The sequence below is a fragment of the Pteronotus mesoamericanus genome, unplaced genomic scaffold (assembly GCF_021234165.1).
Source record: "Pteronotus mesoamericanus isolate MK-2021 breed Mesoamerican mustached bat unplaced genomic scaffold, CSHL_Meso_final contig_75, whole genome shotgun sequence".
NCBI lineage: Eukaryota > Metazoa > Chordata > Mammalia > Chiroptera > Mormoopidae > Pteronotus > Pteronotus mesoamericanus.
In genome coordinates, this window is record NW_026555249.1 from 4,583,650 (window position 1) to 4,596,896 (window position 13,247).

The 13,247-nt window shown below is 35.9% G+C and overlaps 1 protein-coding gene across 2 annotated transcripts in view; it reads right to left on the bottom strand.

Annotated features, from left to right (window-relative positions):
• Nucleotides 1–13,247, bottom strand: part of GOLPH3 (golgi phosphoprotein 3) — a 43,163-nt gene that overhangs the window by 8,223 nt on the left and 21,693 nt on the right. Inside the window, exons 2-3 of one of the 2 annotated variants that reach the window (XM_054583912.1) lie at nt 9,030–9,161; nt 4,467–4,581 (exon numbers count right to left, since the gene is read on the bottom strand). In XM_054583912.1, the coding sequence (XP_054439887.1) occupies nt 4,467–4,581; nt 9,030–9,161 (247 nt within the window). The remainder of the gene's footprint in view (nt 1–4,466; nt 4,582–9,029; nt 9,162–13,247) is intronic. The other variant, XM_054583913.1, reaches the window with a different exon arrangement.

A 13,247-nucleotide genomic window follows, 5' to 3' on the forward strand; every position in this document is an offset into this window, starting at 1 on the left:
TTTAAACTTGTAAACAGAAATTACTCCCAAGTGTCCATCAGTAGATGAGTGGATAAAACAACTGGGGGGCATTTACACAATGGAATACTACTCAGCCACAAAAAAGGAACTTTTACGCTTTGTAACAGCACAGATGGACCTGGAGAACATTATGCTAAGTGAAATAAGTCAGTCAGAGAAAGATAAATACCGTATGATTTCACTCGTATGTGGAATCTAATGAACAAACTGAACTAACAAGGAAAATAGAGGGAAACTCATGGATTGAGAGCAGAATGACAGCTAAGAGGTGGGGCGAGTGGGGGGTAGAGGGACTGAGCACGAAGGAAGGAGGACTCATGGACATGGGTAACAGGGTGATGACTGCCCAGGGGAGAGGGGTTTAAGGGGACTAAAAGGTAATGGAAAGAAATACAATCAAAAAAAATTTTTTTAACAAATTACTCAATAGCCAAATTTACATAAAAGCCTATAAAAAAACTATAGTTCAATTCTAGGATTAATCAATTATGCTTATAATAATTTGTCAATTATCAAAGAAGTAGCATTCCCTAGCAATTCACTAGTCAAATAGGAATATATTCTATGCCTCAGAGAATATCTTGGCCATGTATTTCCAAACAATTGGGCAGCAGGGCAGGTAGGAGAGAGAGGCAAAGGTGGGGAATGAGAGGTAATTAAGATTATTGAGAAACCCATAGTTAAATTTCTCTTTGCAGACCTAAAAAACAAAAACAACCCCCCCCTCATGCTGCTATACAATAATTTTTTTCTTTTTCACAGGAAATAAATGCGATCAGCAGTTTATGACTTACCGACTATTGTACTGACATCATACCAAGGTTCATCTACAACTTATTCACAATTAAATCATGTATATTGTAACCAATGGAACAAGTGATGCTTACAACATAACTGTAAGAAATTCCTCAATTCCAATATATGATAACTTACAGTTTAGTATTGCTACTAAAAATGAAAAGAGCCTTAATACAGACCCACCTTCAAATAAGGTGTTTCACTTAAGGCTACACCTTCTTATGGGCAATCTTTTCTGCCTCAGGGGAAGTAATAAAAAGGGTTTAAACATCATCTTCTTCTGTAGCAATATCCTGGAAAAGGACAAACTTTTTGTGCTCCCTTCAACAAACACGTTAAGATCTCCTCAGGTATTTGAAAGAATGAAGAAACCTCATAAGCAGAAGACTAAACCAGTGTAACATGCAGATGCTGTTTAATACTATTTTGGGCACCCCAGTAAAATAACTGAGAGGTCCAAGTGTCTTGGTATCCTGATCTGCTTTTTATTTTAAAAGAACCAAATTAAGCAAAATCCAAAGAAAAAATTCACCCCTGAGATTAGCATACTTTAAGAAACCAGTATAAACTGGGATGGGAGAAAGGTAGTTGGATGAGTAAAGAGAAGACACAATAAAGGTTTAACCTATACTAGCTACTAAAAATTTAGCTGCTTCAATTTAAGCTGAATATTAAAAACCTTTTAAATACTTGTAATAAATGCCTGAAAAAAAAGCACTAAAAATTCTAGATTAAAGATATTACTGATTGTATTACATTACATATTATTATTCATCAGTCTCTATTCACTGTTTATATGAAGAGACTTTATTAAGTTAAAAAGCAAATTTAAAACATATAGAATTTACTTATTCACTTTTCTGTAACGGAAACTGAGAGAAGTACCATATTTCGCCATGTATAATACGCCCTTTTTGCCCAAATTTTTTAAGGGAAAAATAAGGAGGCACATTATATGTGGGTAGTACTAATCCCATATCTATATACCATAAAAAAAAAAAATTCTTTTTCCTGGAAATTTGGACCAAAAACGTGGATGCACAGTATACACAGGAGCGCATTTTGCACAGCAAAATATGGTATATACAGAGACGAAAAGTTCCTCAAAGGCTATGTCCTCTGCCCAGCAATTACTTCAGTAGAACATCTACCTACATAATTTTACTACAAAACACCTGTCTCCCTTGACATTAAATTACAAAACTAAAAGCAGCTGTTCATAAATTTGGCAGTCTAGTGACACCTTGTGACCAAGTTGATCAACTACATGCCTTAAGATTTCAGAAAGCCAGAAACTCTTTATTCTTAAAAAGTTGTTAAACATTTTTAAGTCTTTGCCTCAAATATATGTATATTAATTTTTAAATTAATGAGATGTACACATATATAAGTAATATTCACAATATAGCAGTAGGTTTAGCATGCATGATGCACAGTATAAGTAATAATAAAATTAACCCCTGGGTATCTCTCCACCCCAGGGAGACTTTGAGAAATCCTCCTTCTGGTCAGCTGAGAACCTAACTGCAAATGGTAATTTGCAATATCAGAGGTGGTCAACAATGGCAGCACAAAATGAGCTCTACCCAAAGACTGCTTAGGTCAATGATCTTCAAAGAATGTACAAAATGATCCATTAGGATACAGTTATAAGTTAGTAGAACTTCCATTCTTTTCTAAAATAACTCTATTTGTTAATACTTAATATATAGAGCTGATGTTAATCTCTGAGTCTGTCAGATGGCAGTATGTCACCAACAGGCATAAGTGGAAGACGGCTAATGAGAGAGGGATGACAATGTGCTGGGCACAGTGACATGCTCTATTGGTATGTGTTGAGTAAGCGGAATTGTGGACTGTATTATCTAGTTTTAACCAAACAAATCCTCATCCAATGGGCAAAGTAATTTTAAAAGATTCCTGCAGAAGAAATGATCAGTTAAGACATCAGTAATCTCATAAGCACAAAGAAAGGAAAGAGTAGCCCTGGCAAGTGTGATTCAGTGAACTGAGCATCACCCTGAGAACTAAAGGTCCACCAGTTCAATTCCAGGTCAGGGCACATACCTGGGTTGTGGGGCAGGTCCTCAGTTGGGGGCATGGGAGAGGCAACAAATCAATGTTCTCCCTTACTTTCTCCTTCCCTTCCCCTCCCTCTAAAAATAAATAAATATTTAACAAAAAAGAAAGAAGGGAAAGAATAAAGTTTCTCTCACTCAATGAGGTAAAAAACTTTACAAGATCTACAAGAAGCTGGTCAAAAAAACAAAATTTCAAAATTATCAAGATAACCTGTTCTCTATCAAAGTGTTTCCTATCAAAAAGAAGAATAAACCTGCCCTAGGTGTAAAGTATCCATTATTGCCCTATTAGCAAAGAATGTAGTATGTGTCTTCAATTTTTAAATAATCCAACATGCAAAACTCAAAGTTTTATTACTAAAAGAACATCTTCATAATAGGGATTGTTATTTTAGAAACTCTGTAAGTAAAAAAATGACCTCGTTCATTACCAATCTCTGACAAAGTCCACATGTGTTTAAAACAGTTATGCTAAGCAACAATAGGTCTGCACATAAAATGAAAATAACAGTACATGTACAGCTGGGCCTTAAACAACACATGTGGTAGGGTTGCTGGCCCTTGAACAGTCAAAAATCCATGTGTAACTTTTGACTCCCCAAAAACTTAACTACTAATAGCCTCCTGGTGACCAGAAGCCTTACCAGTAACATAAAGTTGATTAACATATTTTATTTTGTTATATGTATTATATACTGTAGTCTTACAATAAAGTAAGCCAGAAGAAAATATTATTAAGAAAGTCCTAAGGGGAAAAAAATACAATTATAGTATTCATTGAAAAATATCATATGTAAGTGGACCCATGGAGTTCAAGCTGTTCAACGGTCAACTGTATGCAGAGGTATGTTTTATGTTAACAGAAGAGAGAAAGAACAGGATAAATTAGGTCTTGTTCTCCTGAAGCAGCTCTCTATCTAGAAGATTATACAAATACACAAATAATATATATGCAGTAGTCAGTAGTGCTTGCTGTCCACCGAGTATTGCAGGTTCTCCGCTAGAGTCTCGCTTTCCCATCTCCTTAAAATCAGGAGAGGCCATGTGACTTGCTCTGACCGACGAAACCTGGAACACGCCATTTCTGAGCTGCAACTGAAGAGCCTGGGAGACCTGCTGTGCCATCTTCCTTTCCCAACAGCAACAAATGAAGGCCCCGAAGAGGGGCCGCGGTCAGAGGCGGAGTGGCGGGGGCACGCCAGGCTGACTGCATGAGTGAGACAGAAACTACCGTTTTAAGCCTTGGAGGTTTGGGGGCTGTTTGTTACCAAAGTAACCTAGCCTACCCAGAATCAGGGAGTTTGAGGTAGTCCTGATAAAGAAAGAACGATGAGAGCTCTGGAGAAGAATGTTAACATCTCATTCAGCATCTGCTCAGTCTTGCTTATGGGCATGAAATTTTAAAAACCACCACTTTCCCGGTTCAGTGACTGATAATTTACAACTTTGCCTAAATAACAAAACAAGCTCTTGGCTATTTTATCTAAGTTCCTTTTAAAAGGATTTTAAACTTTCACCAAAAAAAATTTTTAACAGAATTCAATTTTTAGTTTACACACAACTTACCACTAAGTAATTCAATCCAGTTCTGGACAGTTTCTGGAGGCTGAGTCTCCTTAACGTGCTTGAGAGCTTCGTCGAGAAGCACATCCCCTGTTGGGGCGTCAGACTTACAGATCACCTGAAAGGGAAGCATTAGCAAGAAATGACCCACAGATTCCTTCTCTCTCACTTGATCTCTTTAAATGAAAAACTTAAACAATTATGCAACGAATTCATTGTGGCTAAAGCCCCAAGTGTACATTCAGTATCAAAGTTCAGATTTTAAATTAATTCTATATTAAGAAAATCCAACATTTAACCCAAGCAGATTAACTAAAATCATGAATGAAAATAAGCTTAATTAGTAAAGCAAAGTGCTAGAAGAGTTTATAATAACTATAATTATTTTCACTACTCAACCTTGGGCTAATTTACCCATAATTCATTTTTTAAACATTCATTAATTCCAGAAACAGTTTCAATTATACATTAAAATTCAGTATATGATACAAGGTAGCATTTAATCAGTAGAAAAATAAACTTGTCAATAAATGTTATTAAAACTAACAAATTAGCCATAAAAATTAAGTAAGATGACTCCTCAGAGCTTATACCACAATAAAATAAAGATTTATATAATGAAATATAATTCTGAGGGTGAGAAAGGTTTTTTCAAAGTTCTGACAAAGAAAATACCGATAGGCTTCATTACATAAAATTTTTAAATGCTACAAATCTTTTTCTAAACTATATTGGGATACAGACTCCACCTTAGCAGTGGAGAACTCCAGAGTTGGGGGATGAGACAGAAAAATGCTACACTGCTTTAGCTAAGTAATAGATCACTATAGCCTTCGTTAATGCTCTTGCTGCCTAAGCAATAAATTTCTAGTTTAAACTGTATAATATCAAATTTAAATCTGTTCTATTACTCTATGTTAGCTATTAAAATGTTATGAAATTTAAGAGCATTATTTTTTTAAATGCAACAGTCCTCTCTTAAATTTGTCCTCAACAATGTGGCCTTTACATTTTTGTCCAAAAAAATGTAATCTTCTTCTAAAAGGTTACAATATACATACAATATCTATTTGAGACAGTGTGACCCTATAGAAATATATTGAAGAACCACAAATGCATACCACAAATCCATCTTTAAAAATTTTAGTAGTTATACTAAAGAAAGAAAAAAACAGGTGGAATTAATTATTTTAATATATTTGACTTAACCCACTATAGCCAAAATATTAACATGCAATAAATTGTTTTAATCTATTTTTTAATCCTCACCCAAGGATATGTTTATTGATTTTACAGAGGGAGGGAAAATGGACGCGAAAGAGAAACATCAACCGGCTGCCATCCGTACGCACCCCAACCAGGGATCAAACCCACACCCTGTTGGTGTACGGGGTGACACGCCAGCCAAGTGAGCCCTGGCCAGGGCTGCAATAAGTATGTTTAAATTGAGATAGTTTATATCCTTCTTCTTCCATGGTAAATCTTCAAAATACAGTGTGTTTTTATTCACAGCGTGTCCCAATTGGCACTAGTCACATTTCAAGGGTCTGGCTCACAGACAAATGCGGCTAGTGGCTATCATACTGGACAGTGCAGATGCAGAACATTCTCATCATCGCAGAAAGCTCTTTGGACAGTGCTCTTGGAAACCATGCTTTCAAAAGGGGGTCAGAGAGAACAGGAGAAAAGGAGAACCTAGGGAGAAAAAGTTGTATGTCCATATACTGGGGTCCTACCACACTACTTCCTCCTTCCCACTCACTCCTTAAGTCCATGCAATCTAGCCTCAGTGCGCACCTCAGGCCCACCCACCGCCCCCACCCTCCACTTTGAGAGAGGTCTTACATCAGGATCACAATAACCTGGATACAAGTAGATCTTTTTTCCCCACAAAATTCTGTCCTCTAATCTATCTAGAGGGACCACGTTCCTCCATCACCTCTGCAATTATTCTTGTCTACCTAACCTGGTTATCTTTCACGTGGATACATTTGAGTTCCCTAACTAGTTATAACCCTTTCAATCTATTCTCTTCACTGATCTTTATAAAAGACAAATCTTACTATGCATTCCACTGTTTCTGCTTAAAACTCTTCTGACTCAGAGTAAGTTCTAAACTCCCTAATAAAAGTCAGTAACATGAAGCCTGCTGGCAAATATTCTGTGCCCACCACATGTAATTTCTACTTTGTTTTTTTTCCCCTTTGGAGGAGGAAGTCTCCTTCAATCTGAACAGATAACCAAGGGCGACAAGACATTTGAGGGAACATCAGCAGCAGCAAGGAGACCAAAAAAGAAAGGAAATAAGAACTTTGATGAAACACAGATAACACAGATAAAGGAAATTTTCAGAAGAGCCATAATATCAAAGATTTTAAAGATACTACATCCATAAAACAAGAATGAGAAGCCACAATAAAATAAAATAAAATAAAATAAAACAAAACAAGAAATGGCTCCTGGAAATAAAAAACATGAAAGCCATAATAAAAAAATACCCAAGAGGGTTAAAGAGAAGAGAGGTCAAAGAGCCTCTCAATGTGAATTACATCTCAGTAAAACTGGGAAATAAAAATCAGGGGGGAAAAAAAATAGCCAAGAGGTCCACATTCAACTGATAAAGTCCTAGAAAATGGAGGGCAGAAGATAAAAGAAATGTAAGGAAACTTTCCAAAACCAAAAGACACATTTTCAAATTGAAAGAGAGCATGCATTAACAAATTGTTAAAGACCCACATCAAGGCAAATCATACAATTTCAGAACACCAGTAATAAAAAGAAGATCCCAAATGCTCCTGGAAAGAAAAAAGCAGGTATCATAAAAACAATGAATATCAGAAGGGAGTCAAACTTTAATGGCAACTGTCTGTATAGTAGAAGAATATGGGGAAATACCTTCAAAAATTCTATGGAAAAATAATTTATATCTAACATTCTACTGCCAGTCAAATGCATCGACAGGAATTCAAAGTATCCAGTTTCCTCCCACAAGAATGGAAGAAAATATTATATCCAGAAAACAGAGGGTTGAGAGCAGTAGGTATGTCACAGGAAATCCCAACAGAACCAAAGCACAACTCTCTCAGACTGGAACACAAGGCGGAATTTTAAGAGAATTAATGGAGTTATATGATGTATCTGAACATCTGAAAATTAATACTGCTTAGTTTTCTCTGATGGAGCAGGTAAGAAAATAGAACAGCTACAAAGAAAACTGGTTTAAGTGGGTAAATTAAATGACACTGGAGTATTTTTCCAAAGACCTATCAACTACCTACTTACTTAAGATCACAAAAGCACGGAGACTGGACAGTAAGCCCACACAGGCAGGGGACATGTGTCTCAGGCACCGCTGTATCCCCCAGGTCAAGGACAACACGTGGCGGACTTAGAACTAAACATGTCTTGTTCCCACACAAAGTATCCGTATCAGCACAAAGAACCTGTATCGATGTATTTTCTCTTCAGGTCTGGGCTCCATAACATTAATGCAAAATTACTCGCAACTACTATAACTACTAGCAACCTATGTGTATATTTCATCAATAACTGTAATGGCAGATTCTTAAGGTCTTTTCCTCCATAATTCTGTGGTTGCACAGTAAAATGAAATTATACTCTGCTTTATAATATAGTTATCTTAAACAGTAATTTTAAAACTAACTTCATGTCAGCTCATTTGACTTTATTTTAAATACCCAGACAAGATTTAATTTTAAAATCCCATGAAAAGTATTTTCTCCTATACTGTTTACTTTGTATACACCTTTAAAGAATCATTTATGGCTTTCTTTCCTATGGGATTATTACTTTCTATAGCATACCAATAATAAAACTTCCCTTCTGACCTAAAACGTTTTGGATTTCATTAGGACACTATATTAAGGGAAAAAACAGTTCTGAAACACCATGCCCCCAAGAAACACAATGAAAGTTATGTCAGGTCTTTCCAAATTACCGTATTTTGCCGTGTATAATGCGCTCTCTTTTGCTCAAGTTTTTTGAGGGAAAAATAAGGATGTGCATTATACAGGGGTAGTACTAATCCCATACCTATTCAAATGTTTTTAATTCTTTTATTTATGCGTATGCGTTAAAAGTGTAACTCTAGAAAGCAGTAACGATAATCCGTATGCAAAATAATGCTCTGGAATATGATCATTGGTTTTGTTTCTAAATATAAATAAATAAATAATTGAATTTAAAAATTAAAATGTAAGATTTTTTTCTGAAAGTTCGGACCAAAATTGTGGGTATATGGTATACAAAGAAGTGGATTATACATGGCAAAATACAGTATAGCTTTAAGAAGCATCAAATGAAGTTTGGAGTCTTTCTGAATATGTGAGATGCAATGGCCAATGATTATAACAATGAATTACATTACTCATTATGCACAAAGAACCAGGAAACCAAGAATGAAAAAAATACACAGAAACATGATTTAATAAAAACTTAACTTTAAAATCAACTTCCTCTTTAATTTCTGAAAGATGTTAGTAGAAACACTATTTTTAGGCAGCACAAACTCTTGAGCAGGGATATGTTATTTAGTACTCCTCTTACCTTTCTTGTTAATAGACTTTTACGTCTCATTCCACAAGCCTCTAGTTGCAACCTTCCTCTTAACGCTAATTCAATTAACATACAGCCACGTAATCCAGATGATATACAGTCATTCCAAAATGATGTATAGCCCTATTTTAAAAAAGAAAAGAAAAGAACTAATTTACTTTGAATTCAGAGTCAAAAATAGAAATATTTTTAGCCATTTGGTGCCTTTTATCTTTCATGTCTTTCCATAATTATAATCTTAAATACAACATTGAAAAAATACAATTACTATACATTACTAATATAGAATTTTCAGGATTTTCAGGGCTTACCGTCTTTTTACCACTTATCCTTACATGCAGATAAACAACAAGTAACTTTGGAAATCAGGCTTAAAAGTGTATCTTTCATTCTCCATTACGTTATGTGTTCATTAAGCTCTTTCCGACTGCAAGGACCAGGGCTCATGCACACAGTAACCTCAGGTTACAGCGGCTTATTATTAGGAGACATGGACAGGTTAGGTAGCTCAGGAAAAACAAGCTAGCCCAAATGTAGCCTCATGAAGAATTAGAACTATCATTCATTCAGTGCAGTTTAGGATAAAAATACAAGGGTACGTTTAGAAGGCTGTACCAGAAAATTTACATATGGGCTCATGCCTTAAATTCTGAATGAGAAACAATAAAGCAATCGGATGGGCCCCCAAAGAGAAATTTAAGGGCACATCCAAGGTGAAAGAACAGCCAGGCAGTGAGAGTAACAGACATCTAGGAACCTGGGGATAGTCTAGGAAACCAGGCATCACAGATAAAGCCAGGGCACACTCTGAGAGTGACTAACTACAGTTGTCCAAACTAAGATGCCATGAACTTTACCAGCAGGGCTGCCAGCTACCAACTTCAAGTGCCCAACTCTGAGGGGAAAGCAGGAGCTACAACTGTGTCCTAGTCAAGAGTTAGAACAGGGTAACATGCAATGCTGGTAGCAAGAAGAGCAGGCCAAACGATTCTCTGAAGAATGGAGGGCCTAGGGTTTGGGAGGCCTAGACCCTTGGTTCTAGCACTTGATTCTCAAGGTCAGTCACAGTGGTCAGTCAGATCATAGGTCACAGTGGTCAGTCAACCTGTATTTCAAAAGATGGCTGACGATCAGGGTCCTTGGGACTTCACTATTGACACAAGGACTCAGCCTAATGAAGCTATCACTCCCAAGAGTTTTGTGCTGGAAACAAAAATATGTATGAAGAGGGCAATTTAAATGTGAGGCAGGGGAAGCAAACAGACTGGATTTGAGGGTATCCTTTTCAACTTAAGTATTAGGGGTCTGATTAAATTAAAATTACCAGAGATTTAGTGGCCAATAAGCCAAATAACTTACAGAGGTTAGGTAAAATCCATGGCCTATATATCCATGGCAGTTAAACCCCTAAAAAACCTATAATTGGATTCCACATGAAATCGGTTACAGATACCAGGCGCCAATGGGCCTGGACATACGGACGGAGTTCCTGGGTGAGCCTCTACAAACTGTAAAGAATTAAAGAACACCTCAGGCCCTGGCCGGATAGCTCAGTTGGTTAGAGCACAGTCCCAATATGCCAAGGTTGTGGGTTTGATCCTCAGTCAGGGCACATACAAGAATCAACCAATAAATACAGAAATAAGTTGAACAACAAATTGATGGTTTTCTCTCTCCCTCTTAAAAAAGTACACCTCATGAAGCAGTAACAGATGCATGCATCCTGGAAATTCCAGGTGAACAGTTCTTAGAAGCTTACATTTGCCTCCCAGAATAGGAATTTCAGATGTTTCAAAAAAGAAGAGAAAGCAGAAAAAAAATAACACTGAAAGTTTCCCAGTTTTGGCGAAAAACATTCATCTAAAATCCAGATACTCAACAAACTCCAAGCTGGACAAACACAAAGAGACCCCAACACATCACAGTCAAACTATTAACAACAAACAAAAAGAATATCTTGAAAGCAGCAAGAGAAAACTTATCAAACATAAGGGAATTAATACTATTAACAGATAATTTCTCACTGGTAACACTGGAGACCAGAAAGCATTATGGTAACACAAAGTGCTGAAAGAAAATAAACTATCAACCAAGAATATATACCCAGCAAAATTATCCTTCAAAAATGATAGTGAAACAAGACATTCCCAGATAAACAAAGGCTGAATTTGCTGTTGGCAGGTCATTCTTAAAAGAAGTAATAAGGAAAGCCCTGCTGGATGAAAGTAAGTAACACCAGAAGATATTTTAAACTCATATGAAGAAAAGATACAGCAGTAAATAAATGAAAAAGACTATACATCCTCTTTTTCTTGCTTTAAAAAATGACTTAAAAGCAAAAGATTGCATAAAACACATTGTTGGGATTATAACATATAAAGTTGTAATATTTCTGACAAGAATGGCACAAAGGAAGGGAGAGTAAATGAAACTACACTGGAGCAAAGTTCCTATATTTTGCTGGTATTAAATTAGTATTCATTTGAAGAAGAGCATGAAAAAGATGCATATTGTATTCCCTAGAGAAACTATTGAAAAAAAAAACCTCAAATGGAGGGAGAGAATTTACATGATATAACTACATTTTTCTATTTAACACAAAGAAGGCAGTAGAGGAGGAACACAGGAACAAAAAGGGCAATTGACACAGAAATCAAAGAGCGCAGTGGCGGGTGTAAAGCCAACTCTAGTAATAATTACATTAAATGTAAATAGATTAAATATTCCACTCAAAACTAAAGATTACAAGATTGAATAAAACATCTAATCCAATGCTGTCTACAAGAGCTAGTTTAGATTCAAAGGCATAAGTAGGTTTAAAAGAGTGGGGAAAAAATACAGAGGGAAACGTCAGAGTTTGCACATCAGTTCCAGGCCACTGCAACAAAGCAAGTATCGCAATAAAGCTAGTTGTAATCCTTTTGCTGGTGAGAGGTCTTGCCTTCAATTTGCAAAAAGCACATCTGTGAAGGCCAACAAGGCAAAGGGCAACAAAGTGAGGTATGCCTGTATACCTGCAGACAATAATCAAAAGAATGCTGGACTAGATAGAATTAAGATAAAATAAACTTCAGAGTAAAGAAAACTAAGGGGAACAAAAGGGATATTTCATAATAATAAAGTAGTTAACTCTTAGGAAGATATAACAATTATAAATAAATATATACATACCTAACAACAGAATCCCAAAATACATAAAGCAAAAACTGACAACAGAAAGGAGAAACAACACTATAATAGTAGTTGAAGGTTACACTGACAGTAACTGAAAGAACAAGACAGAAAACAAAGATGCAAAACTGAACACTATCAACCAAGTGGACCTACATGACATTTACAAACTCTCCAAACAAAAGCAGCAAAATTCACGTTCTTTTCAAGCACACTTGGAATATTTTCCAAGATAGACCATTTCTAATCCATAAGACAATGAATTTAAAGGGAATGAAATCATATAAAGTATATTTTACTCCAAGAAAATTACATTAAAAGTCAACAGAATGAAATCCGGGAAATCTCCTTTGGGAATTAGTCTACCACTTCTAAATAATCCACGGGTCAAAGAAATCACAAGGAAAGTTAGGAAGGACTTTTCTCAATTGATTTTAGAGAAAGGGAAACATCAATTTGTTGTTCCACTTATTTATGCATTCACTGGTTGATTCCTGTGTGTGCCCTGACTGGGAATCAAACCCGCAACCTTGGCATATAAGGGACGACACTCTTACCAACTGAGCTACCAGGCCAAGGGGAAATATTTTTAACTGAATAAAAATAAAAACACAAAATACCAAAACCTGTGGGATGCAGTTAAAGAGTGTTTAGAAAGAAATGTGTAGCTTTATTAAGTACCTATGTTACAAAAGATGATCTCAAATCAACAACCCAATCTTCCACCTTAATAAACTAGAAAATGAATAGACTAAGCCCAAAGCAATCAAAGGGAAAGAAATAATAAAATCATCATGGAAAACAATGAAAGCAGCACAGAAAAATACAGGGGAAAAAATGAAACCAAATATTGTTTCTTTAAAAAGATGAAGGTAGAGGGAAGGGAGAAAGGCATAGAGAGTAGAGAGATACACAAATTACCAAAATAAAAAATAAAAACAGGGACATTATCAACAGTTCAGAAATTAAAGGATTAGAAGGGAATGCTAGAAACAATTTTATGCCAATAAGTTAAACAATTTAAACAAATTGTTCAAA